The sequence below is a fragment of the Mustela lutreola genome, chromosome 1 (genome assembly GCF_030435805.1).
Source record: "Mustela lutreola isolate mMusLut2 chromosome 1, mMusLut2.pri, whole genome shotgun sequence".
NCBI classification, from domain to species: Eukaryota; Metazoa; Chordata; class Mammalia; order Carnivora; family Mustelidae; genus Mustela; species Mustela lutreola.
The window spans coordinates 261,183,935-261,204,796 of NC_081290.1; the positions used below are offsets into that span (position 1 = coordinate 261,183,935).

The 20,862-nt window shown below is 48.7% G+C and overlaps 1 protein-coding gene and 1 long non-coding RNA gene across 10 annotated transcripts in view; one reads left to right on the forward strand and one right to left on the reverse strand.

The window, feature by feature from the left end:
- KIAA1549L (KIAA1549 like) overlaps positions 1-20,862 on the forward strand; it is a 261,414-nt gene that overhangs the window by 229,808 nt on the left and 10,744 nt on the right. For 6 of the 9 annotated variants that reach the window (XM_059139243.1, XM_059139252.1, XM_059139261.1 and 3 more), the window contains 4 exons: positions 999-1,349; positions 12,322-12,419; positions 14,938-15,086; positions 16,255-16,406. In XM_059139243.1, coding sequence (XP_058995226.1) covers positions 999-1,349; positions 12,322-12,419; positions 14,938-15,086; positions 16,255-16,406 — 750 coding nt within the window. Of the gene's footprint in view, positions 1-998; positions 1,350-2,341; positions 2,471-12,321; positions 12,420-14,937; positions 15,087-16,254; positions 16,407-20,862 lie in introns of those variants that run through there. The other 3 variants (XM_059139272.1, XM_059139301.1, XM_059139282.1) reach the window with 3 other exon arrangements.
- On the reverse strand, positions 2,674-14,989 carry LOC131811142 (uncharacterized). The gene is made up of 3 exons (XR_009345824.1): positions 14,695-14,989; positions 10,702-11,068; positions 2,674-3,167 (listed from the first exon to the last, which is right to left on the reverse strand). It is a non-coding gene; the product is annotated as an uncharacterized LOC131811142 (long non-coding RNA).

The window sequence follows — 20,862 nt, forward strand, 5'->3', positions numbered from 1 at the left end:
ATAACTCTTCCCGGGGATGCGGCTCAGTTTACAGGCTGGTAACTGATCTGCATTGATTTATTCTCACAGAACCCTTGAGCTCTTCTAGCAGACAGTAGTAGCCATGGACATGCTTGTGTGAATGTGAACTATCCTTCCACAGCCTCGCTCTCAGGCTATATCACAGAAGCAAGTCTCAGACCCAGAGACCCAGACATAGGCGGACTCCTTAAATAAGCATTCATTAGCAGGCGAGCATGGGACAGTCCATGTAGCCTGTCCGGGAAGCTGGGGATTGCCCAGCCTCTGCCCACTTGGAGACTGCAGCTGCCCCCAAAATGAAAGGTTCGCTGGAGGAAGGCAGGAGAACATTTTAGAACCGCTGGGCTCCTGAGCAGGCAGGAGAGTCTCCTGGAGGGCTGTGTAGAGCACAGGTTGCTGGGCCTTCCTTGCTCCAGAGCTTCTGATGTAATGTGTTGTCTACCATGAAACCAAGGATCTGAAGGCAAGATTTTGTTGCTCTCTCCAATAAAACTGGTGTCAGGCAGCCAGCGACTCCCTAAATGGCTGGACACAGGACCATTTAGGGAGTGAATCTAGAGTCCAGACCCTCAACCATTGGGGTGTAGACCACTAGACGCTCTAGATTCTTTTACCTAAAAGGCACGAGGGTGGAGAATGTCTCTAAACATAAACATAAATGGTATTCGCTTAAAGTGGTTTTAGGGAATACCATTAATGCCGTCATTGAAAAGCCATTTCTCATCCTCCTTATGCCAGTTAGCAAAGCCTGCTGCCCCGCTGGAGCTCCAGAAAAGTGAAACGCACACGGAGAGCTGGCCAGTGGCCTTCTGAGCCCAATGCTAGCTAACCACCCCTGTGGGCTGGATTCGTGCTGGGGCAGCGAGGTGCTAACAATGAGCATTGCCCCCCCCCCCTGAACGTTTTAAAGTGCAGACACCCTTAAGGGGAAGGAAAGTTCATTAACAAATCAATGGGCGTGTGTTTGATCCCCCCAGACGGAGCCTGAGATCATCGAGGAAACCAACATTGACAGGGTAAATGAGCCCCGCGGCTACGGCAGGTCAAGGCAGATGAAGGGCCACTCAGAGACGTCCACGCTCAGCTCCCAGCCCTCCATCGACGAGGTCCGGCAGCAGATGCACATGCTGCTGGAAGAGGCCTTCAGCCTGGCATCCGCAGGCCACGCAGGCCAGAGCCGGCACCAGGAAGCCTACGGCTCAGCACAGCATCTGCCCTACTCGGAGGTGGTGACCAGCGCTCCGGGGACCATGACGCGGCCCAGGGCAGGGGTGCAGTGGGTGCCCACCTATCGCCCAGAAATGTACCAGTACAGTCTGCCTCGGCCGGTAAGTCAGACTACCAGTACAGTCTTCCTCATACCCCAGGGGGTCAGCTCTGTCCAGTGTGTTCCCGCAGGGGTCTCTGGCCTGCGATGTCTAGGGGGAAACCACCTGGGGATTTGGAGGCAAACGTTTCTTGGTTCTCTTCCCACCCTCCACCCACGATCCAAGACTAAGCCTGTGGGTGACACACACAGGAAGCCCTTATACCAAACCGTAATACACTGCAGAATGAATTTCTTTTTCGACGATCCCTCCTGTGAAGGCTTAATCTCATTCTTCATGCACTGGTGGTTTCCTGCATTTCCCAGTGTGGGGACCCATTTTCAATGTCGGGACACATTAGGGGGCCACGGGCCTGGTGGTTCAGCACAGAGGCTCAGGTGACAGGAGGTTTGACTCAGAGTCCCTGCTCCACTACTCCCTAGCCTTGAAGACATCACTTAAATTCTCTACCGGTGAAATCAGCAAGAAAAATAACCTGCTTCCTAGGGTTGTTGTAAAGATTAAGCGAGTCAATCTATCTGAGGCTCTTAGAGGAATGCCAGGCACACAGTAAATGCTACAGCAGCGTCAGTCACACCTATTTTGTTCACTGGTAAGTGCACTTCAGGATCCGAAAAAGCGCCCAGTGACTGACAGCTTCCATGATTTAAACCAGTATTTTAATTAGCATGCATTTCACTCATTACCAGGGTATCTACAGATACTTTTTTAAAAAGACAGATAAACCGCGGACCGTAATAAACAAAGCACTGTACATGTGTAGGTTTCATCCTTATAAGAGTCTCTGCCCTATTCCCGAAGGTTACTCATTAACAGAGATTTATAAGTAGTCATCGTGATGTGTGAGGACATAACAAAAGCCAACAGTTACTGTTTTACTATTACATTTTGATCATGTGTACACATGTGCTCTTGATCATGCTAGCTTATTTATTTCGTCCTTACTACATATGAGCCACTGAGGCCGGTATTAGTTTTTCCCTATTTTACAGATGAGGGAACTGAGGATTACACACATGTTCAGGTCGCACAGCCAGGAGGGGGCACCGCTGGGACCCAGACTCAGGCGGTCTGCACCAGGGCCCGTGTTCTTAACAAGCGTGCTCTTCTCCCTCGTGTGATGTTACCTTGCCTCCTCGTCTGTCTTATTTCTTTCATCTGCTGTAGACTATTTGGGACATCCGTGGGCTTGTGGACCCTCATGATAATTTCATGCCCCCAACCTCCACAGTCCAAACCACACAGGCACGTAATAAATCATTGCTATGCTATGTAAGTAAGTAGCCTGCACACTGTTGTGAATTTCCTTGTTGTTCTCCTTTGCTCCAGACTTCCCCCCTCTACTCCAATTCACTGAGATGTCTCCCCTTGATCCTGCTTCTCATCCCTCCCCTCGGAATATCAGTGTCTAGCCTTAACCTTTCCCAGTGGCTAAGCTTTAGCAGGAGAGACAGGTTTATTTCGAACGGAACCTCGAGGGTAGGGTGGCTGTGTGTATGGGACCACCATCCGCAAGCGTTTGTCCTTAGTTCGGCAGGTGCAGAATTTCTATCTTGTCTATTCACTTCACGGGGATCGGCTCCTGAGAAGTTGACTCACTCTGATTAGGCTCCCAACAACGTTTTATTAAGGATTCGAACTTAGCAACCTGCAGTGAGAAGCTGGCTGACCACATGGGCCAGAATACTTACATGTGCGGCTCAGTGTGGTCTTTCATTTGGTGAGAGCCAAGCCGAGGACAGTGAGACATTGTCAGAAGAAGAGCTCGTTATTATTGGAGCTCTCTTCTCCATCTGTGATATTCAGACCTGGAGAGTACTGACAATGAAGGACAAAGGGTAAACACCAGCCATCATCCCATTTTCTGAGATATGGGTAAAATACAATGCAAAATTCTTAAGATAGTTTTTAATCTAAAATAGAAAATTTGGGGGCCATGCCCAGCTCTCAGGAATCTGAGCCTGCCAGATCAGGGAAGTTTGCTGGGTATCCAGAAGCACGACCTTCCAGAAGAGTGTCAGCAACTTAAGTGAGGCCAACACAGGCCATGCTCCCATTAGCTGGAGTCCAGACATCCTTTTCTCAGAAAGAGAAAAATTCTCACCAAGCCTTACAGATCCATCGCCTTTAAAAGACTTTCCTTTGGCCATCATGTTACAGTTTGCACAATTTTGGTTTTCTAATTGTCCATTAAATCAGTACCAACCCTAATGGGGGGAAAAGGGTTTTTCTCACTGAGATTTAGAAAACACCTGAATCTTACCACATTGATACACAGCTGTTAAGTGTCTGATCCCTGGAAGGGTCGCCTGTATCTGTCTGTATTGATTCATACTGACTTCAGTTTCGTGGGCTCATCCTTCTTGACCTCCGTACATTGACCCCATCCCTGGACTTGCCCTCAGCCTGGAGTAGAAGGGCACACAGTGGCTGAATGACGGTAGGGGCTGCAGCTCTGAGTCTTGGATTCCTCATCCATGAAACGGTGGTGTTAAGACGGCATCGGTGAGGATGAAGTGATGGAAAAAATTTAGTACCTGCTACTTGTTTGCTGGTATTAATCAGAGGGCTTCCAGTGATGCCCAGTACTTCAAATTGCTTGATCAATGGTAGTCATCATTGTAAGAATATTCTGCCCTTTTCAGGGAATTCCTCTAGTTACATCCCTTCCCCTGACCCATTTGAGACTTTATCATTTCCTCCTCCTGCTCTGTTAAATTCCTTTATGGGGAGGCTCCAGTGCCCCAAGTAGGGGTCCCAAAGAAGCTTCACTTCTGTTGGAAGATAATTCTTAAGAAGACCTAGACCCCTCTGGCTGGAGGCCAGACTCTGGGGATCCACAGAGAGATCTGATTTCAGAGCGAAAAAATCTAAACCACCAGGAAGGGTCTTCCAGCCGATGATGGGATCCACATCCACAGGGCCTCAATTTAACAAAACCATCTGAAAATTTCACTGTGGGACATAGGGAAGCCTAGATCATTCTGTTTGTCATAATTTGGGGTTGGCTGTGATGCCGAGAAGGGCAACAACATCACCATTCTAGGCCTGAAAAATAAGGCCACTGAGAGAGAGAGAGAGAAAAAAAAACTAGGAGAGAACTGAGAAATAACACAGCAGAGAGATGGGCCGTCAAACCAGAACAGTATCAAAGGCACTTCTCTTGTGAGGAAGGCTTCCTCTTTTTTGCTAACACATGGGGTCCCTATTTTCATAAAAGGAAAAAATAGCTAACGATACACAGTAGAAGTAATGATTCTTAACCCGAGTTCTTGCCGAGCCCCCTTGTGCTATGATAATGTGGGAATCCATAGGAAAGGGGACAATTTAGAAGGATAACTATGATTACTTTTTGGCTTCCAAAAGGAAGCTCTTGGAGCTCTGCTGGAGGACCATTGGAAGCTGGTAGTTTTGTTTGTTTGTTTGTTTTGTTGTTTGTTTGTTTGTTTGTTTAAGATTATTTATTTATTTATTTGACAGACAGAGATCACAAGTAGGCAGAGAGGCAGGCAGAGAGAGAGGAGGAAGCAGGCTCCCCACTGAGCAGAGAGCCCAATATGGGGCTTGATCCTAGGACCCTGCGGTCATAACCTGAGCCAAAGGCAGAGGCTTTAACCCACTGAGCCACCCAAGTGCCCCATGAAGCTGGTAGTTTTAAATGAGCTAGGCCAGGCTGATGGCATTCACGTCATGGAAAAGGTTACTGCCGCCAGACTGGGACCTCGGGGTTGCAGTTTGGGGAACTCTTGATCCATTTCAACCCTAGCGTCTGTGAAGGGATGGACTCGACACCTAATGACCGATCAGTTTTGCCGGCGGCCCCTGATGTGTCCAGTAGAATGAAGACATCCTTCGTCCTTCCTGTTGGTGTCAAAGAAGGGGTTCAGAGCAAGGCAGGAGCGCAAAAACCGCCTCCCACTGCAGCCTTGCCAGGGGCAACTAACAGTAATCATTACAACAGTGTCAGCTGCGGCCATCTGCTGAGTTCCCATCACGTGCCGACACGAAGCTAAGTGCTGTGTAGACATTATTTCTTCGAATCTACCTAGCATCCTGTGAGGTCAATATTGTTATCCCCATGTGCTCAGTGAGGAAACTGAGGCTCAGAGAACTGAAAAAACATGCCCAAGGTCACACAGCTGTTGAGGCTAGACATGGGGTAGGAGCCCAGAGCTGTCTGACTTCAGAGCCCACACACTTTCCACCCTTTGGCCCAGTGGGCTTTGGGGTGTCCTCCAGACTTTGGGGAGACTCAGATCCCCAGAACATCAGAGTGCGATCTCCTCATAAAGAAGCTGACCCCGAGAAAATTTCGCCCATTCCTATCACTGCCACTGGTAAGGGAGACATTTCTATTAGGATGAAATTGAGAATTTCACACCTTTTTTTTTTTTTTCCTGTTCTCCCCTCAAAATCAAAACAAAACCTCTGTTGATGAGATACACAGACCTGTCAGGTATGAGTCTGCCTTCGCCACAACACTTGACTTCAAGAGATAATTACGTTTCTTATGTTTCTCAGAATCTGATTTGATTCCATTCTGAGTTTGCATCTGGTCATGTGGGGTGGAAAATTCAGTGTCAGTTTTTACTGGGCTCCCTCCGCCTCTGGTTGCTCCAGAGTCATTGGTGGCTGGGAAACAGTTGGAACACCAGGAGAGGATCTGTCCCCTGCACTGTTGGTTGGTGGGTCACTGTCCAACTCTCGGAAGTCCTTGAAAGCAGGTCATACTGTCACACTGTCCTATAGCCCCGGCATGGGGATCTTTGCCTCTGGACCACCCTGAGGAAAGCCCCTTGAAAGTCAGCCGAGTACCCAACATCCAGCAAAGGCATACCCTCGAAGCTTAGAAAAAGCACTCAAGTGAATAAAAACCAGTTTATCCAGGAGGGCTGCATGGGAAGGGAGAAAGGGAGGTGTAGGACATGAAGTCTGGAGAAAATTTGGCCCACAAAACTCAGGGGGAGCAGGACATACACTTTTCTTTAGTTTTCTCTTCTCCATGTGCCCAAAGCTCTATTTCAGTTCAAGGTCTCCCTCCCTACCCCTGAGTTGAGCTATTGCGGGGTCTTACATGACGCAAAGCCTGGTGAAGGGGTGCGAAGGGGTGGGAAGAAGACATCAGTTTGTCTTCCTCTGACTACTCTGGCTGGTGTCCCTGAGGAGTCCTTGTTTCTATCTAGTCTCCAGCTGTTAGTCCAGGAGGAGCACAGCTGGATCCGGGCCTTCTGTTTGCAAGCTCTGTCCGGACCCCTCTTCACTTCCTGCCATACACACACACACACACACACACACACACATACACGCTATCCCTCTCACCTGTCTAGCATCTTCCTCATATTAGCCCACCCCCACCCCCCTACCCCCTCGAGGCAGGACCTAGAGCCCCTTCTCCAGACCCATCAGCATCTAAGACTTCTGGTTTCCCTCCGACTCTCCCCACTTCCTAACCCAAGGGTGTTTACCTCATCTAGAGGCAAAATAGTCTAAAGGAACCTCTCCTTCCAAATCTCTTCTTTCAGAATCAACTTTAGGCCTTGAGTGCTTTCAGGCTTAGGTTTTTGATATTCAAAAGCCTCAATTCAGCAGTTTTGCTATTGAAACACCCATGAGAACTGGCTCCTGGACCATCTTCAGTGGCTGTAGCTATGGCATTCCTTCCCTGGGGCAGGAAGGCCGGGTGCCCTTGCTGCTTGGGGTTGGAGGAGGGCCCTGGATTCCAGGAATTGTGGGGAGCAGAAAGTGTTGCTTACTACAGCTACTGTATCAAAGAATTACCCCATCACAGAAGGAAGTGTTTTTCCTTGTGGAGGACCCACTGTGTGCCAGATGTCACATTAACATACAAAATGAGTCTTTCAAACAGCCTTTGGCCTGGGGGTCTCATAGCCACCATCAGCGGGTGAGAAAGTAGGCACAGACAGATGAGTTGCTCATGGTCAAGCAGCTGCTAAGGATCAAGCCAGGATTCAACCTTGGTTTTGTCTGATTTCAAACCCGTGCCCTCTGCGCCACACCATCCTTAGCTCAGAGTTGCAAGGCAGCAGCCTTAACTGGCTATGGGATTTTTGGACAAGTCTGTTGACCTCTCGGTTTTAGTACCCCCCCTTGGTTAAGGCAAAGGGTATGGTCTCAATGTCTCCTGCTCTCTTTCCAGCTTGAAATTTTATGAGTCCCAAGGCCTTGGAAACCTTAGATAGGACCCTAGCAGTAGCTCATGGTAAGCTGACAGACCAAGATAAGCCCTGGGTTTTCACCATGGGGTTAGTCTTCAATTACCAAGTCCTCTGTTTTCAACTAAGTACGAACTGTCCTTCTGGAAGATTTTAGTTCCTACATCAGGATATAAAGCTCTGTGCAGCCCCATGTAGATGCCTGTTTTGCCTGGAGCAGTATCGTCTATGTCAGCACAAGGCACTGGAGGGGGCACTGGGCAACACAACCTAGCACTGTTCGCAGGTATGGAGAGACTGGTGCGTCTACTTTGACCGGGGGCTGGCTTGCTGGTACTGGATTAAAGCCTCCAACGAGGATGGGTCGACTGTGGCCTGTCAGTCCTCCTTCCCACACCAGGCAAAGCCTGAGACCCTCTGCCCTGTCCCTCCAGGTGCAGGCTGCCCCCTTTGACCTGTATCCCTATAGTGCTCCCCTTGAGCACTATAACTAGTAACTAAGGTTACTAGAGAGGACGGCCTTGACCCACTGCCACCACCTCCCAAAAACATTGCAACTGAAACTTTGAGCAAACTACATAGTTACCTTGTTCCCTTCTACTCTTACAACCAAACTTCTAAAAAGCCTGAAGAGTGGCCCAGTCTAGTCACATCCAGGCTCCTTCTACCTCAGAGACCTCAGACCTGTTTACAAAACTGCCTTCAGGTGTGGGTCTCTGATCTCCTTCCTAGGCAGAGGGCAGGGATCTCAGAAGACGGTGTCCTTGGGTACCAGACTGGACATCTCATGGCCACTGTCATGGAACAGGGAACTTGGAACCAGACAGCAGTTTTGAGCAATAGCTTCCAGTGAAATCCCAGTCACGACACTGCGAGCAGGAAGCCAGATTTCCAACTACATAACAAGGGAAACCAGAACGTGAGGGCTCAGAAGTCTGGGGAACCTACACAGAGGGAGGGAGGAAGACATAAGGGAGGTCATTCTCTCAGCCCCCAAGCATAGGACACAGGCTCTATTTTTTATATGACCCCTGTGGTTACCACAAGGCCCTGAGGATACAGCCCAAAGGCAACGGCCTGATCTCCTGTATCTGGAAAAATCTTCCAAAGAAAGGAATTCCCTTGGTACTTATCAAAAGCTCAGGATATTTAATCCATTCTTTGGTGAACAGGACAGACACAGGCATAGAAAAGCTTTTTCTTGGCTGAAAAAACTGATGAGCATCGAATAAGCCTTCCAGGAATCAGGGATAAAAATAAGTCGTCTCTCTCTACCAAGTATCGTGAGAGAGCCTCGAAGAGAGAAGAGGGGCTCCAAACTCCAAACCCCTTTCTCTATTTTGGGAAAGGCATGTCCTTACTTGAGGGTTTATTGATAATAAGGAAGTACCAGATAATGAGTTTCAAACTCTCTACAAAACCCTCAAGTTCAGGGAGGTCCCAAGTTGTCATCATGCTGGTCAGTGAAGGGCCAAATTCACCAAATTCACCCCTCGCCAACTTCAACAACAGAAGCTCTGCCCTAACCTGGGTATGTGTTCAGGTTATGTTGTAATGATTTCACGGCTACAGAAAAGTTTGCTTGAAAGCCAATAGCTACTCCAAGGCCTTACTTCACAAGGAAAATGACAAAAATGAGGGGCAGAGACCGACTGATGTGTACAGAAAGTGAACAGCTGAATCAAGATGAGAATTTTGGTCTCCTGACTCCAGTTCACTCAACATTCATTGAGCAAATACTGATTAAGGACAATTAGGTGCAAAACATTTTGCTTCATAAGGTCTAGGTACCATGGTTGCCGACACCCAAAGAGCTTAGGATCTAGTCGAGCTTCAGAGTTTGGCTCCCTGAATACAACCTTAGCATACATCATTGATTAATGCTCAGAAAATGGAAATGGGGGCACCTGGGTGGCTCAGTGGGTTGAACCTCTGCCTTCGGCTCGGGTCGTGATCTCAGGGTCCTGGGATGGAGTCCCTCGTCGGGCTCTCTGCTCGGCGGGGAGCCTGCTTCCTCCTCTCTCTCTCTCTCTCTCTCTCTCTGCCTGCCTCTCTGCATACTTATGATCTCTCTCTGTCAAATAAATAAAATATTTTTAAAAAAATGGAAATGCAGCACGGTAATGGAGATTTCCAAGTTGACTCAGCCGGTACCCCTAGATCTGGGCAAATGTTTTCTTTCTTGTTCTGGAAAGTGAGCATTGCTGATACACTCCTAGGCTGACAGTTATTTTCTTTGAGCACTTTGCATTCCATGGTCTTCTGGGTGATGTTGAGAAGTCCAGTGTCAGTTTAAATGTCATCCCTTCGTAGATGATATGCCTTTTCCCTCTGCCTGCTTTTAAGATGTTCTCTTTGCTTCAGCAGTCTACTGTTTTGGTACAATGTTTCCAGGTGTGTGTTTCATTTATCCTGCTTGAGATACATTGCACTTCCTGATTTTGTAATTCATTGATTTTATCCATTCTGGAAAATTCTTAGTCATTGCTTTTTAAAATATTGCCTCTCTTCTTCTCTGGGACTTTGATTAGTTGCATGTTAAACCTTCATATTTTTTATTGCTCTTTTATATTTTCTGTCTTATCTATTTGTGCTTCATTCTTGGTAACTCCTTCAATTCCATTTTCTAGTTTATTAATTTTCCCTTCATCTGTGGCACCTCAATTTCTTCATTCCCCAACGTGGAGTGTTTTCTTTCTGTAAGTACATTTCACCTCTGAAAGTCCTATTCATTCTTTTTCAAATTTCCCGATCATTCCTGAGAATATCTCTGTCTGGTCATTTACTTTTTATAAACATTTTTTACCTTTCTGTTTTCTGTTTTCAACCTAGAAATCGCAAACTCTTAAGTCCTTAAAGATCTAAATCTGTTGTTTGTTTTCTCCTGACTTTCACCTATGTTTTGGGGTCTTTGATTATGAGCTCCTTTCTGCTCATCTTAATCTGTGCCATTCCTGAGAGCCTGGGTTAGGGAGCTTGCCTCCAAAGAAAACTTAAAATTGCTCCTGCCTGAGCCTGGGAGCACTACCAGCCTGCCTTCGTGGAAGGGACCAATGTCAGCCCCTCGCAGGTTGATTGTATCTCTGTTCCACTTGCCCACCCCACCCCCTTGCCTGTGCCAAGGCCTGATCTCTTATTAATCATTTACCAACATGGCACTTGTCTTCCAGGCAACCCACCTTTCATATTTGCATACTTCTACTTCTCTCTCTGGTTTCAGCTCATGGTTTGGTTTTAGTTTCCTGAGGTGTGTGCAGGGTTGCGGGGAGGGAAGGGATTGGGTGGTGCGTAGGGTCCTTGAGGTTTCTCTTAAATCTTGCAATTCCCACTGTGCATTAAGAGGTATGTTTCATCTAGGATCTAGTTGTTAGCTCATGGGTCGGCCTTTACAAGTATGTAGTCTGCTAAAATGCTGCAGGGGAGAAGACCTCATTCAGTTCAAAGAACCCTATTTATGGATTCCCTCTGCTGCTGCTTTTTGTCCTGATGCCTTCAGGCTTAAAGTCTTGTCATCCTGTTCCTCAAGAGATCTAGCAGGCACGATACCTAAAGAAAAAGATGAATGAGAAGTACAAGTTAAGCTTTGTCTTCCCAGACAGCATTTCCAGATTTTTTCTCACTAAAGGAGGCTGTGGCTTGGCTCTCCGATCCTGTCTATCTCTGCCTGTTTTCCATTTATCCTCTCACATGTTGATCAAAGTCTTCACTTTTGTGACAGTTCCAATCCTTTTATCTTTGAATAGTGCTTTACAGATTGTGAAATACTTACATTGACTTGCCTGATCTTCCTAGGCACCCCCCCACCTTGGAGCAAGGCATCCTTGTCCCCATTTTAGAAGAGGACAGTGAGGCCCAGAGAGGTCCTCCGAACTTGCTTAGGGACATAAAGTCTATTTGTTCACAAACCAGGACTTCCACCCTTACTTACTGACTGTAAACCCATTGCTTTCACCCACTAAACCTGCTTTCCATGAATAAGAAAGTAAAATGCAATCAATGATTCATTCATTTATTCATCTACTATTTATTGATCATGCGTGATATACCAAGCCCCGTGGCAAGCATCAGGATAGAGATGACCATAAAGCCCCCGCCTTCATTACACTCTACCTGGTGGCAGACAACACAGAAACAAACAATGATATGCCAGAGAATGACAACTGCTATGACAAAAAATAAAGCAGAGTATGGAGACAGAGTAACTAGGCCCTTGGGGGAGCATTGGGCTGGCTGAACGAGATGGAGGAGGGAACCCCGGGAAGACCTGGGAGACAGCATCCCAGGGAGAAGCAGCAGCATGTATAAAAGCCAGATAGGAAAGCACTTGGTTTACTCTAAGATCAGCTCAGGGACTCTATGACCACAGTGGTTCAAGCATAGGGCAGCATGGTCAGAGATGAGCTAGAAGAGGGGGCTGGGGGACTGAAGGAAGAGCTAAGGGCAGAGTTGGAGGAAGGAAGAAAAATCTGACCTGGAAGCTTGCTTTTTTTTTTTCTTTTTCTTTTTTCCTTTTTTTTTTTTTTTTAAGATCTTTATTTTTTTGAGAGAAAGAGCACAAGTGGGGGTGGGCGGGTGGTGAGGGGCAGAGGGCAGAGGGATAAACAGACCGGCCACTGAGCACAGAACCTGACACAGGACTGGATCCCAGGACCCCGAGATCACGACCCACGCCAAAGTCAGATGCTTAACCAACTGCGCCACCCAGGTACCCCACACTTCCCTTTTCAGTAAGAAAAACCTGTATGTTGATCAACACTGTGTTTTAACATATCTTCCTCTGTTGCTTGTCCCTTTCACAGGCATACAGGTTTTCCCAGCTTCCTGAAATGGTCATGGGCTCTCCCCCTCCACCTGTACCTCCCCGGACTGGCCCTGTGGCTGTTGCTTCTCTCAGGCGGTAACACATTCCTTTCTTGGCCTTGTCGGGAATGTCGGGATAGGATTTGGTCCCGTGTACTCTGACCCGACAGATTTCCTTCATGCCTGCCCCCATTCAGGGTGCATCCCCTGTACAGATAACCATGTGCTTGGGACACCCCGAGTACTATGAAGGAAGTGGGGGCCCACAGAGGGTTGACCAACTTTCTTTTCATTTGAAATGGAATGTCCTGTAGAACGCACAATTGAAGAAACCCAGGGTCAACAACCCATTACTTGACCTGCGACATCTGAAAATTATTCCAACTCAGGCCACTACAATGGCCGCCTCCAGTCTGGGCAGCTCCAGGCACATGTGTGCGCCCCAAAGCCCCTTTGTCATTTAGGGGTGGTGTCCAAAAGGCCAGCAAGAGGCATGTCTAGGCACCCACCCCTCACTCTTGACTCCCAGGAGGCTGAGAGCACAGGAACTCAGATATGTATAAAGAGATAAACTCAGAAAGCTACAACTCAGATATGATAAAGATATTGTCTTTTTTCTGTAATGATCTGACAAGCCTGTGTTTTAAATAAATATAAGCGAGAAAGAAAAAACCCAGTGAGCACTGAGGGATGCTGGAATAGGCATCGGGTCCAGGATTAAGAAACAAGGGTCCAGGATTAAAGAAACAGCTGGGCCCGGGGGTAGGGACAGGCCAGTGCCCTGGCCCTCCTTCCCCAGCCTCCCCCTGACATGCTGGCCACACCCTATCTGGGGATCACAGGTCTGACCTTTGTGGAAATAGTGAAGAAAAATGAGTTCCCCACCCCAGAAATGACCCTGCCCTAATTTCCAGCGGTTTCGAACACCAAGCTGTGTGTAGACACCAGCTCCTGACCGCAGTGAGCCCGGGGTGGGGTGGGAAGCCACAGACCAGGTTCCAGCCTACCCCGCCACGTAACCCTAGGCAAGTCGCCTCAACTCGTGGGCCCCCGGTTTCCTTCTCTGTAAAATGAGGGGCAAGGGTCTAACTGATGGCAGAGACTCGGGGATTCCTCCAAGGGGGCTGAGCGTATGGAACCGAACCTGGGAATTTTCCTGGGAAGGGTTTTCTAAACTCGTAGCAGATACCTGGGAGAGTAAGTGGGAAGCCAGGGAAGTCGGGGAGCAGCCAGGAGAAAGAGGGGAGGCAGCGAGAAAGGAAAGGAGACCCCACACTACCGAGCCCTTAGCACCCACTCTGAAGCAGAGTCCGCTCATGCCGGCCTCTGTGTTTCACCCTCCCTGGGCAGTGCTGGGGGCTCTAATTACTGCTGAGAGCTCTAATGGGACAAGCTTCAATGGGACAACAAGCTCTAATGGGACAGCAGTCATCTGTGGTCCATTTGCTAAGGGCCAGTGTCCCTTTCTTATTTCTTCTCTCAACCCTCGGTCTCTTCCCACGCCCTTCCACACTGTCTGCCATCTTGCCGGATACCAGCAGGTCACTGCTTTCCATTTCGGCTCAGAGGATTAGAGCAGGGAGGAGCCTTGGACAGGGGGTTATCCATCCCCTTTGTTTCACAGACCGGGAAACTGAGGGAAGGGGAAGGAAGGGCAGGGGAAGGAAGCTAGGACCCAGACTCTGCCTCTCTGCCCAGCTGCCTTGCTGTGGCTCTGTTCTGTTCCAACAGTGACAGACCCTCTGCTGCTCAGAGGGTGGCCATATGGGCTGGCAGCCTGCCACCTGCTGTGGCCGCCTTTGCCTCCTTCCACTTTAATTTTAGGAGAGCCTGAAGTCCCTCTGTGAAGGGGAGGATAGAGACTGGCTAAAGCGCCCTTTATTAGAGGGGGAGAGGCTGGCCCCCGTGGCGCCCCGGCAGCCCTCTTCTTGCTGCCTTTCTGAGCACTAAGTGGAAATACGATGTGTTTAATGGGCTGGATTCTCTGCTTGCCTGTGGGACCAAAAAAAAAAAAAAAAAGTGCTTGTCATTCATAACGCTGAGGAAGTGCTAGGCTCCTGGTTCCAGGAGCAGCCCGAGTCTCGGACTTCTTGCTGCTAGCAGCAGCAGCAACAGCAACAGTGGCAGCAATAGCAGGGAACGTGGTCCTCGGATGCCCTCCCGGGTCACCAGCCCTGCTGCGGGGTTGGGGGGTGGGGTGGGGACGTACCCTCCAGACGGAGGCTTCTCATTGGCTGATGATGATGTCATCCCTTCCCAAGCCGACCATCCCCCTGCTAATACCCAGCGCTAATTGCCTGGCTTATTTTTATGTGGAAATTAAGTGGGCTACTCCCCAGAGACACAAGAGCCACCCTCAGGGGAACACTGACCTTGAATATCTAAAAATGACTCCAGCTCCGTCCACCACCACGGCCGCTCCAGGTCTGGGCCCGCTGGCCTCCTTTGTGACTTGGGGGGCAAATCCAGGCCTGAGGACCGCACCCTTGTGGGGCTAGGAGGTCACCCGCGGCTCCCAGAGGTGACCACAGAGGTGACAGGCGGGCGGGAACTTCTGGGTGGTGCTGCGGCGGCAGGTATGGGGAGCGGCTAACGCAGCCCCTCTGCGCCTGCAGGTCCACCTCGGACGTGGGCAGCAAGACCAGGATGGCTGAGTCCACGGGGCCTGAGCCCGCCCAGCTGCACGACAGCGCCTCCTTCGCGCAGGTGTCCAGAGGCCCCGTGTCCGTGGCGCAGTTGGATCAGTCGGCTTTAAATTACTCAGGTGGGCAAGAGGAGAAACGCCTGGAAAAAGCCGGCGCTGCACCCCAGCCGCACCCCAGTGCTGTGCGTGTGCTCTTTGCACTGCCCTGCCCCCCACTTCCACATTCACCACCTGCTACCTGTCATCCTCAGCAGTCAACAAGACAACTGTATCCGACTTCAGTAGCCCCGGCCTGCAGAGCTATTGTTCTGTTTCTTTAAAGAAAAATCTGAAATATGACAAAATAGGAAGAAAAAAGTTATAGGCAGGGCATCCATTAACATTTGCCAGACTTCAGGGTTTGTTTGTAATTATATGTATCTTTAAAGCATTACAGATAGAACTATCCAGCCCTTTATCATTCCCCCTCTACCCAGAGGTAATCCCAATCCTTAAATTGAGGGTGTTAACTTTTTTGCTACATGGGTATGTATATGCAGGTGTGTCTGTTCATGCTGTTGGTATTTTACATGTACACAAGTGACATCAAACTGTGCCTTTCCCTCTGCCTTTGTTTTCTTGACTCAGCCTTGGGTTCAAGATGGGTAGGTACATGTAGCTCTAATTCATTTTTTAAAACTGCCATATGGATTCAATGATACCATGTGCCACAGCTTTCCTTTCCCCTAAGGAAGGACATGTGGGTTGTTTCCAATTTTTTGCTGTTACAAACAGTGCTGAAATGAACATCAAGGTTTATCCATGCCCTAAGTAGTTTTCTGAGTCTTTTCAAAGCACACCTTCTAGGCTAAAACTGCAAGCACTAGGTTGCCAGCACTTACTAAAGCATTCACAGTGTCCAGAAATTCCATCAGTGGGATCCATCCCTTTTGGCTCCTTTTCTTGCCTTTTTAAGCATACCTCTTTCTCCTAGGAGAAAAAATGTCTGGACACTGAGATGTCCCTTCTTGCCAGTAGGTCCGGGGCGTTGGGATGGGGCTGGGGGATTTGCAAGAGGAGTTGCGCCATCATTTCTCTAGAAAACCGGGTCTGCATCCCAAAAGATGACTGCGCCGGTGGGCGGGGCTAGGACCGCAGGTGGAGGTCCCCTCCGCACCTCATGACCCCTCTCCCCATGCCAGAGCTCCCCCTCCCCTCCGCCATTTCTCAGCTTCCCCAGCTTGTGCAAAGGCCAGCCCAAGAGGTGGGGCGCTGGTCTAATCTTCCCCACGCATCTCCCCCACACCAGGTAATACGGTGCCGGCAGTGTTCGCCATCCCAGCTGCCAACAGACCCGGCTTTACCGGCTACTTCATCCCGACGCCTCCCTCATCCTACAGGAACCAGGCCTGGATGTCCTATGCAGGAGAAAATGAGCTCCCCAGCCAGTGGGCCGATTCGGTGAGACCCTTGCTGATTCCCTCACAATCTTACCTGCTGGACGCGCTCGAGGGAGGAAATGGATGAGAGGTTGAGACAGTGTTTTGTTATCTCAACCCACTTCCCACTAACCAGATGGCTACTATCTGTCATTTGAGAGGAGACAGAGTGGTCAGGTGGGATGTCTTGTGACGTCCCTCAAGAGGGACTTGAGATCCACCTTCCAGTCCAGGTTCCATCCTAGCGGGGTGACCTTAATCAAATAAATTTTTATTACCACTATAATTTTTTGAGTGTTTTCTATATGCCAGACACCATGTTAAATATTTTATTTGTATTACCTTATTTAACAATTCCCATGATGTGGAAACTGAGGCCCAGTCAGGTGACCTGTCTAGAGTCACACAGTTGTAGGAAGGTACTAACGCCAAAATTCAAACCTGCATCGCTCTGGCTCCAAAGCCTTTATTAATTTTGTTCCTTTTATTTTTGTTTTTATTTTTCTAAGATTTTATTTATTTATTTGAGAGGGAGAGAGTCAGCATGAGCCAGGGGGAGGAGCAGAAGGAGAGGGAGAAGCAGATTCCCCACTGAGCGCAGAGCCCAATGCGGGGCTCAATGCTGGGACCCTGAGATCATGACCTGAGCTGAAGGCAGATGCTTAACCAACTGAGCCACCCAAACATCTTGTGTTCCTTTTAGTTTTAAAATTCTTTAAAAATTATAGATGAAATACCAGAACATATACTTTTAGGAAGTCAAGATTGAATTACTCTGCAAGTAGATCTTAAGGCATTCTGCTTGACTTCCAGCAAAGGACCGTCTTATCAGGATGCCTGGTTCCATCCTCCATCATAAGTAGGCGTATATGGATGGCACAGTGGATCTGGCCTAGCGGACACCAACGAGGGGTAGCAACACGTTGAACCTGGATAATCACACCCAAACCTGCCTCTGAGTCACTTGTCAAGGGTTGCTAAGTGAAAAAAATCAAGCAAACAAAAAGAGCACAATGATGGCCTCCAGTGTGGGTTGCCCCATCCCTCCGTGAGACCATCCACTATGAGAAGAAAGGCAGGAGGTCTCCCAGGCTCAACCTGAGGGTTCCCTAATGCTGTGTGTCATTTTAGGGTTTGGTCTCAACATTTGAAATATATCCTAGGTTTAGCAAACATGCTGAGGCCCAAGGCCCAGGTCATTTTTCTCCCTGTCCAAACCCCTGGGCTCCATACTTTCTACCTCCGCAGGTTCAACTCAGCCTTGGTGCTGGTGTCTGTTCTTATCATAGAGATGCCACATCTGAATGCCATCAACGGGGTAAAGCTAACCTATATAAATTAATTTTTATGATTTTATAATCAAAGCTTATCCTTTTAATTTTCAAAGCACTTAAAGTATATACTATCTTGCATTAAAAAAAAATTCTGGAATGAATTTATCCTCCCTTCCTTCTTTAAAAGAGGAACACAATTGAATTTGTCTCTAGCAAATGATCCGACATCATCATTATGCCTTACTATACTTAAATGACATTTGTAAGATGCGCTCTGATGGTAGGATGATTGCCAACACCACACATCTCCCAACTACTATTTTTGCAGTTACTACAAGCCTCAATATGTTTTTTCTCTTTTTTTCCAACCTTGTTCCCAGCCAGACCATCTATTGCTGTCAGTGTCCCTGCTTCCACAGATATACTCACCCTTAAACATGCTTTTCCTAATGGGCTGTTATCTGCAAATGAGGCATATCTGAGCACATTGGAATTGTTTGTCAATAAGCTTTAAGAATAACTGTAGGGAATCCCTATTGTTAGGTCTACAAATCTTAATGTGAGATTTTATGGCTTCTGTTTTGGTGGTTTGTGGGCCTTTCGCTTCCTTTGTCGTGCTCGGCTATTTTAAACAGCTGAAATCACTGGGTATGCGTTGATCAGTTCAGAGCTTACTTGACTCCATAATTCCACTTACAATCTAAACATACTGTGTGCTTTTTAGAAAACAGATGATACTTAACTTGTGACAATTAGGCAGTAAGCCTCTAGCTTTGTCGGTTCACTCTCTGCATGGAAAGTTCCACTGTGTACTCTGCAGGAGTCAGTGGAAATACCTTCCAGAATTTCGGCCCTTGCCCTCAAGATAATAGCTTAGCCAGGTTTAGGGCCCCTTCAAGAGGCTTTGGGGTTCATAGTGCCTTAAAGATGAACAGAAACCCAGCAAACCAAAACCCAGCCTTCCTAACAGGATGATTCGACCATCCTGGGTTCATTCCTGTCAGTGCGAAGGAGAGTTCGTTTCCTATCATTTGTATTTAAGAGGAACATGATCACTGTGGCTTAAATGGGTCTTTCCTGGAGCCCCGTTACCATCTACAGTTAAGCAGGGTGGCGGTTCCGCACATGGAGCATAGTAGCCAGGAACCACAGCAGGGGGATTTCTCTCACGTGAATTAAAGTACAGAAAGCTGTACTCAGCTCAGAAGGGAACCAGTTCTGAAGGCTCAGAGGGACCAGTTGGCAGCCTGAGAAATTGGGGCAGGGATGGTGTCCACTTCCACAGCCAAATGAGAAGGAGGAAACCCCTCCCCCATCATTTGGGTGTCTGACCTTCCTGATCCCCAGCTATCCAGACATCCAGAGCTAGCTCAGACCAAATCACTTTAACCTAGGCCTGACTAATAGAAATCATCCTTGGCGCTGGATGGGGAAGGGTTGGGAGGGGCGTGCTGTGATCAACAGGTGATGCCTGCCCTGGGCACTGCCTAGGAAAGGAGTAGCGTTTGCCAGCCCCAAATTTTGGCCAGCAAGATGTGATGGCTCCAGCCTGGATCTAATATTAGGGGAGAAAGACTTTCTCATCTGCTCATCTTCTCCACTCCACTGGAGTAGAAGTCAGGCATCCCTGGCCTGTGCCAGCCACTGGCACCAAGATGCTTGACGCCGAGAGCTGAGGGGTCTCGAGAGTCGGACCCTGACTCTCAGCTCCAGCTGAACTTGAAATGCAGGGAGAGGGGATACAACAGCTTCCCTCACAAATATAGGGCACCATCTCGTCATCCTTCAGTGATTTTCAGACCATGTTCCTTAGAACCCCAAGTTCTGAGAGACTCCCTACTGTGTACCATGCATAATTCTGGGCACTGGTGCACAGTGACAAGCAAGACACCATTCTGCCTTTAGGAAGTTGATGGCCTGAGACGGGATGACATCATGAGCAATGACTGACTCTAAAGAAACTGCCTGGAAGCACCTTCCAGGAAGCTCTCGGCTAATGTAGGGCAGGGGAGGCTGTCCTGGAAAAAGTGACCTTTGAGCTGAGACCTAATGTGTTGGTCCTCTGTCCTGGTTTGGCTCTGTTTCCCCACAACCGCTTATACATTCCCAGCACTTGTGGCCCAAGGACATAGACAGTTCGACCCTGGTTTTCCTCTAAGATGCAAGGGAAAAACATACAGAAATATGTACCGCCCTTGTGTAGAAACACCCACCATTAGCACCCATTTGCCACTTTGCCTTTCTTTGCCAGGTCTTGGGAAATTGAAGCCTCAAACTTTGGGACATTGATTCTACCACTTCTTCCCTCACTCAGGCCCTAACCTAGCCCATTGAGGTAGCCTCAGAACTCTCTCAACCTCCAGTGGGTCTACTTCCAGTGTCCTTTCTAAAATATAGGCCCCTCCTCTGCCTACACCCACAGGTGGCCCCAGGCCAGGCGTCAGGTGTGCATCTCAGAAAGCCGCCTGTTTGCGGGGCGGGGGGGTAGGGGGGGCTGTCGGAACATCTCAGGCGGAGTAGAGGGAGGCTGCTCTCCTGGTGTACATTCGCCCATCCAAAATTTCTGACTCATCACCCAACCCCATCCTCCTCCATCCTCACCAGGGAGACAGGTGTCTCTGTAAAGAATGGGAACATGCCGTATTGCTGAGAAGCATGCCATAGAAAACTGAACTCTGTAGCCTGGCATTCGGTGGCTTTCTGATCCGGCCCTACCTGTCTTGTCTTCCCTGAGCTTCCCCCATACCCCGTACATCCTCTCTGGTCAGTCCGAACTCTTCGAAGCTTCCTGGACACACCGTCCTCCACACATACCCCTGTGCCTCTGTCTTTGCTTTTCCTCTGCTGGGAAACCCCTCCCACCTTGACCTCCTGGCCACAGCCCGTTCGTTCACCTTCCAGACCCAGCTAAGCTGCATCTCCCTGAAGGCTGCCTGACTCCCCACACGTGTCCCTTCCCCACAGCGCCCTGTGCCTCCGTTGCCCACAGGCACGCATCCCACAGGGGTCTCGCTAACATTATGGGATAAAAAGGCCTTTTGTGAGTTGTTCTGGAACACCATCCCCACCTGTGGCACTGTTTCTGTGGGAAAGTTTATCTTGAATTCCAGATCACTGACATGTCCTTATCACCAAAAGTGTCTGTATCTGTAAGCATCAAAGTATGTGTCTTCCACATTGAATAAAAAGAGAAAAATCTTCAAG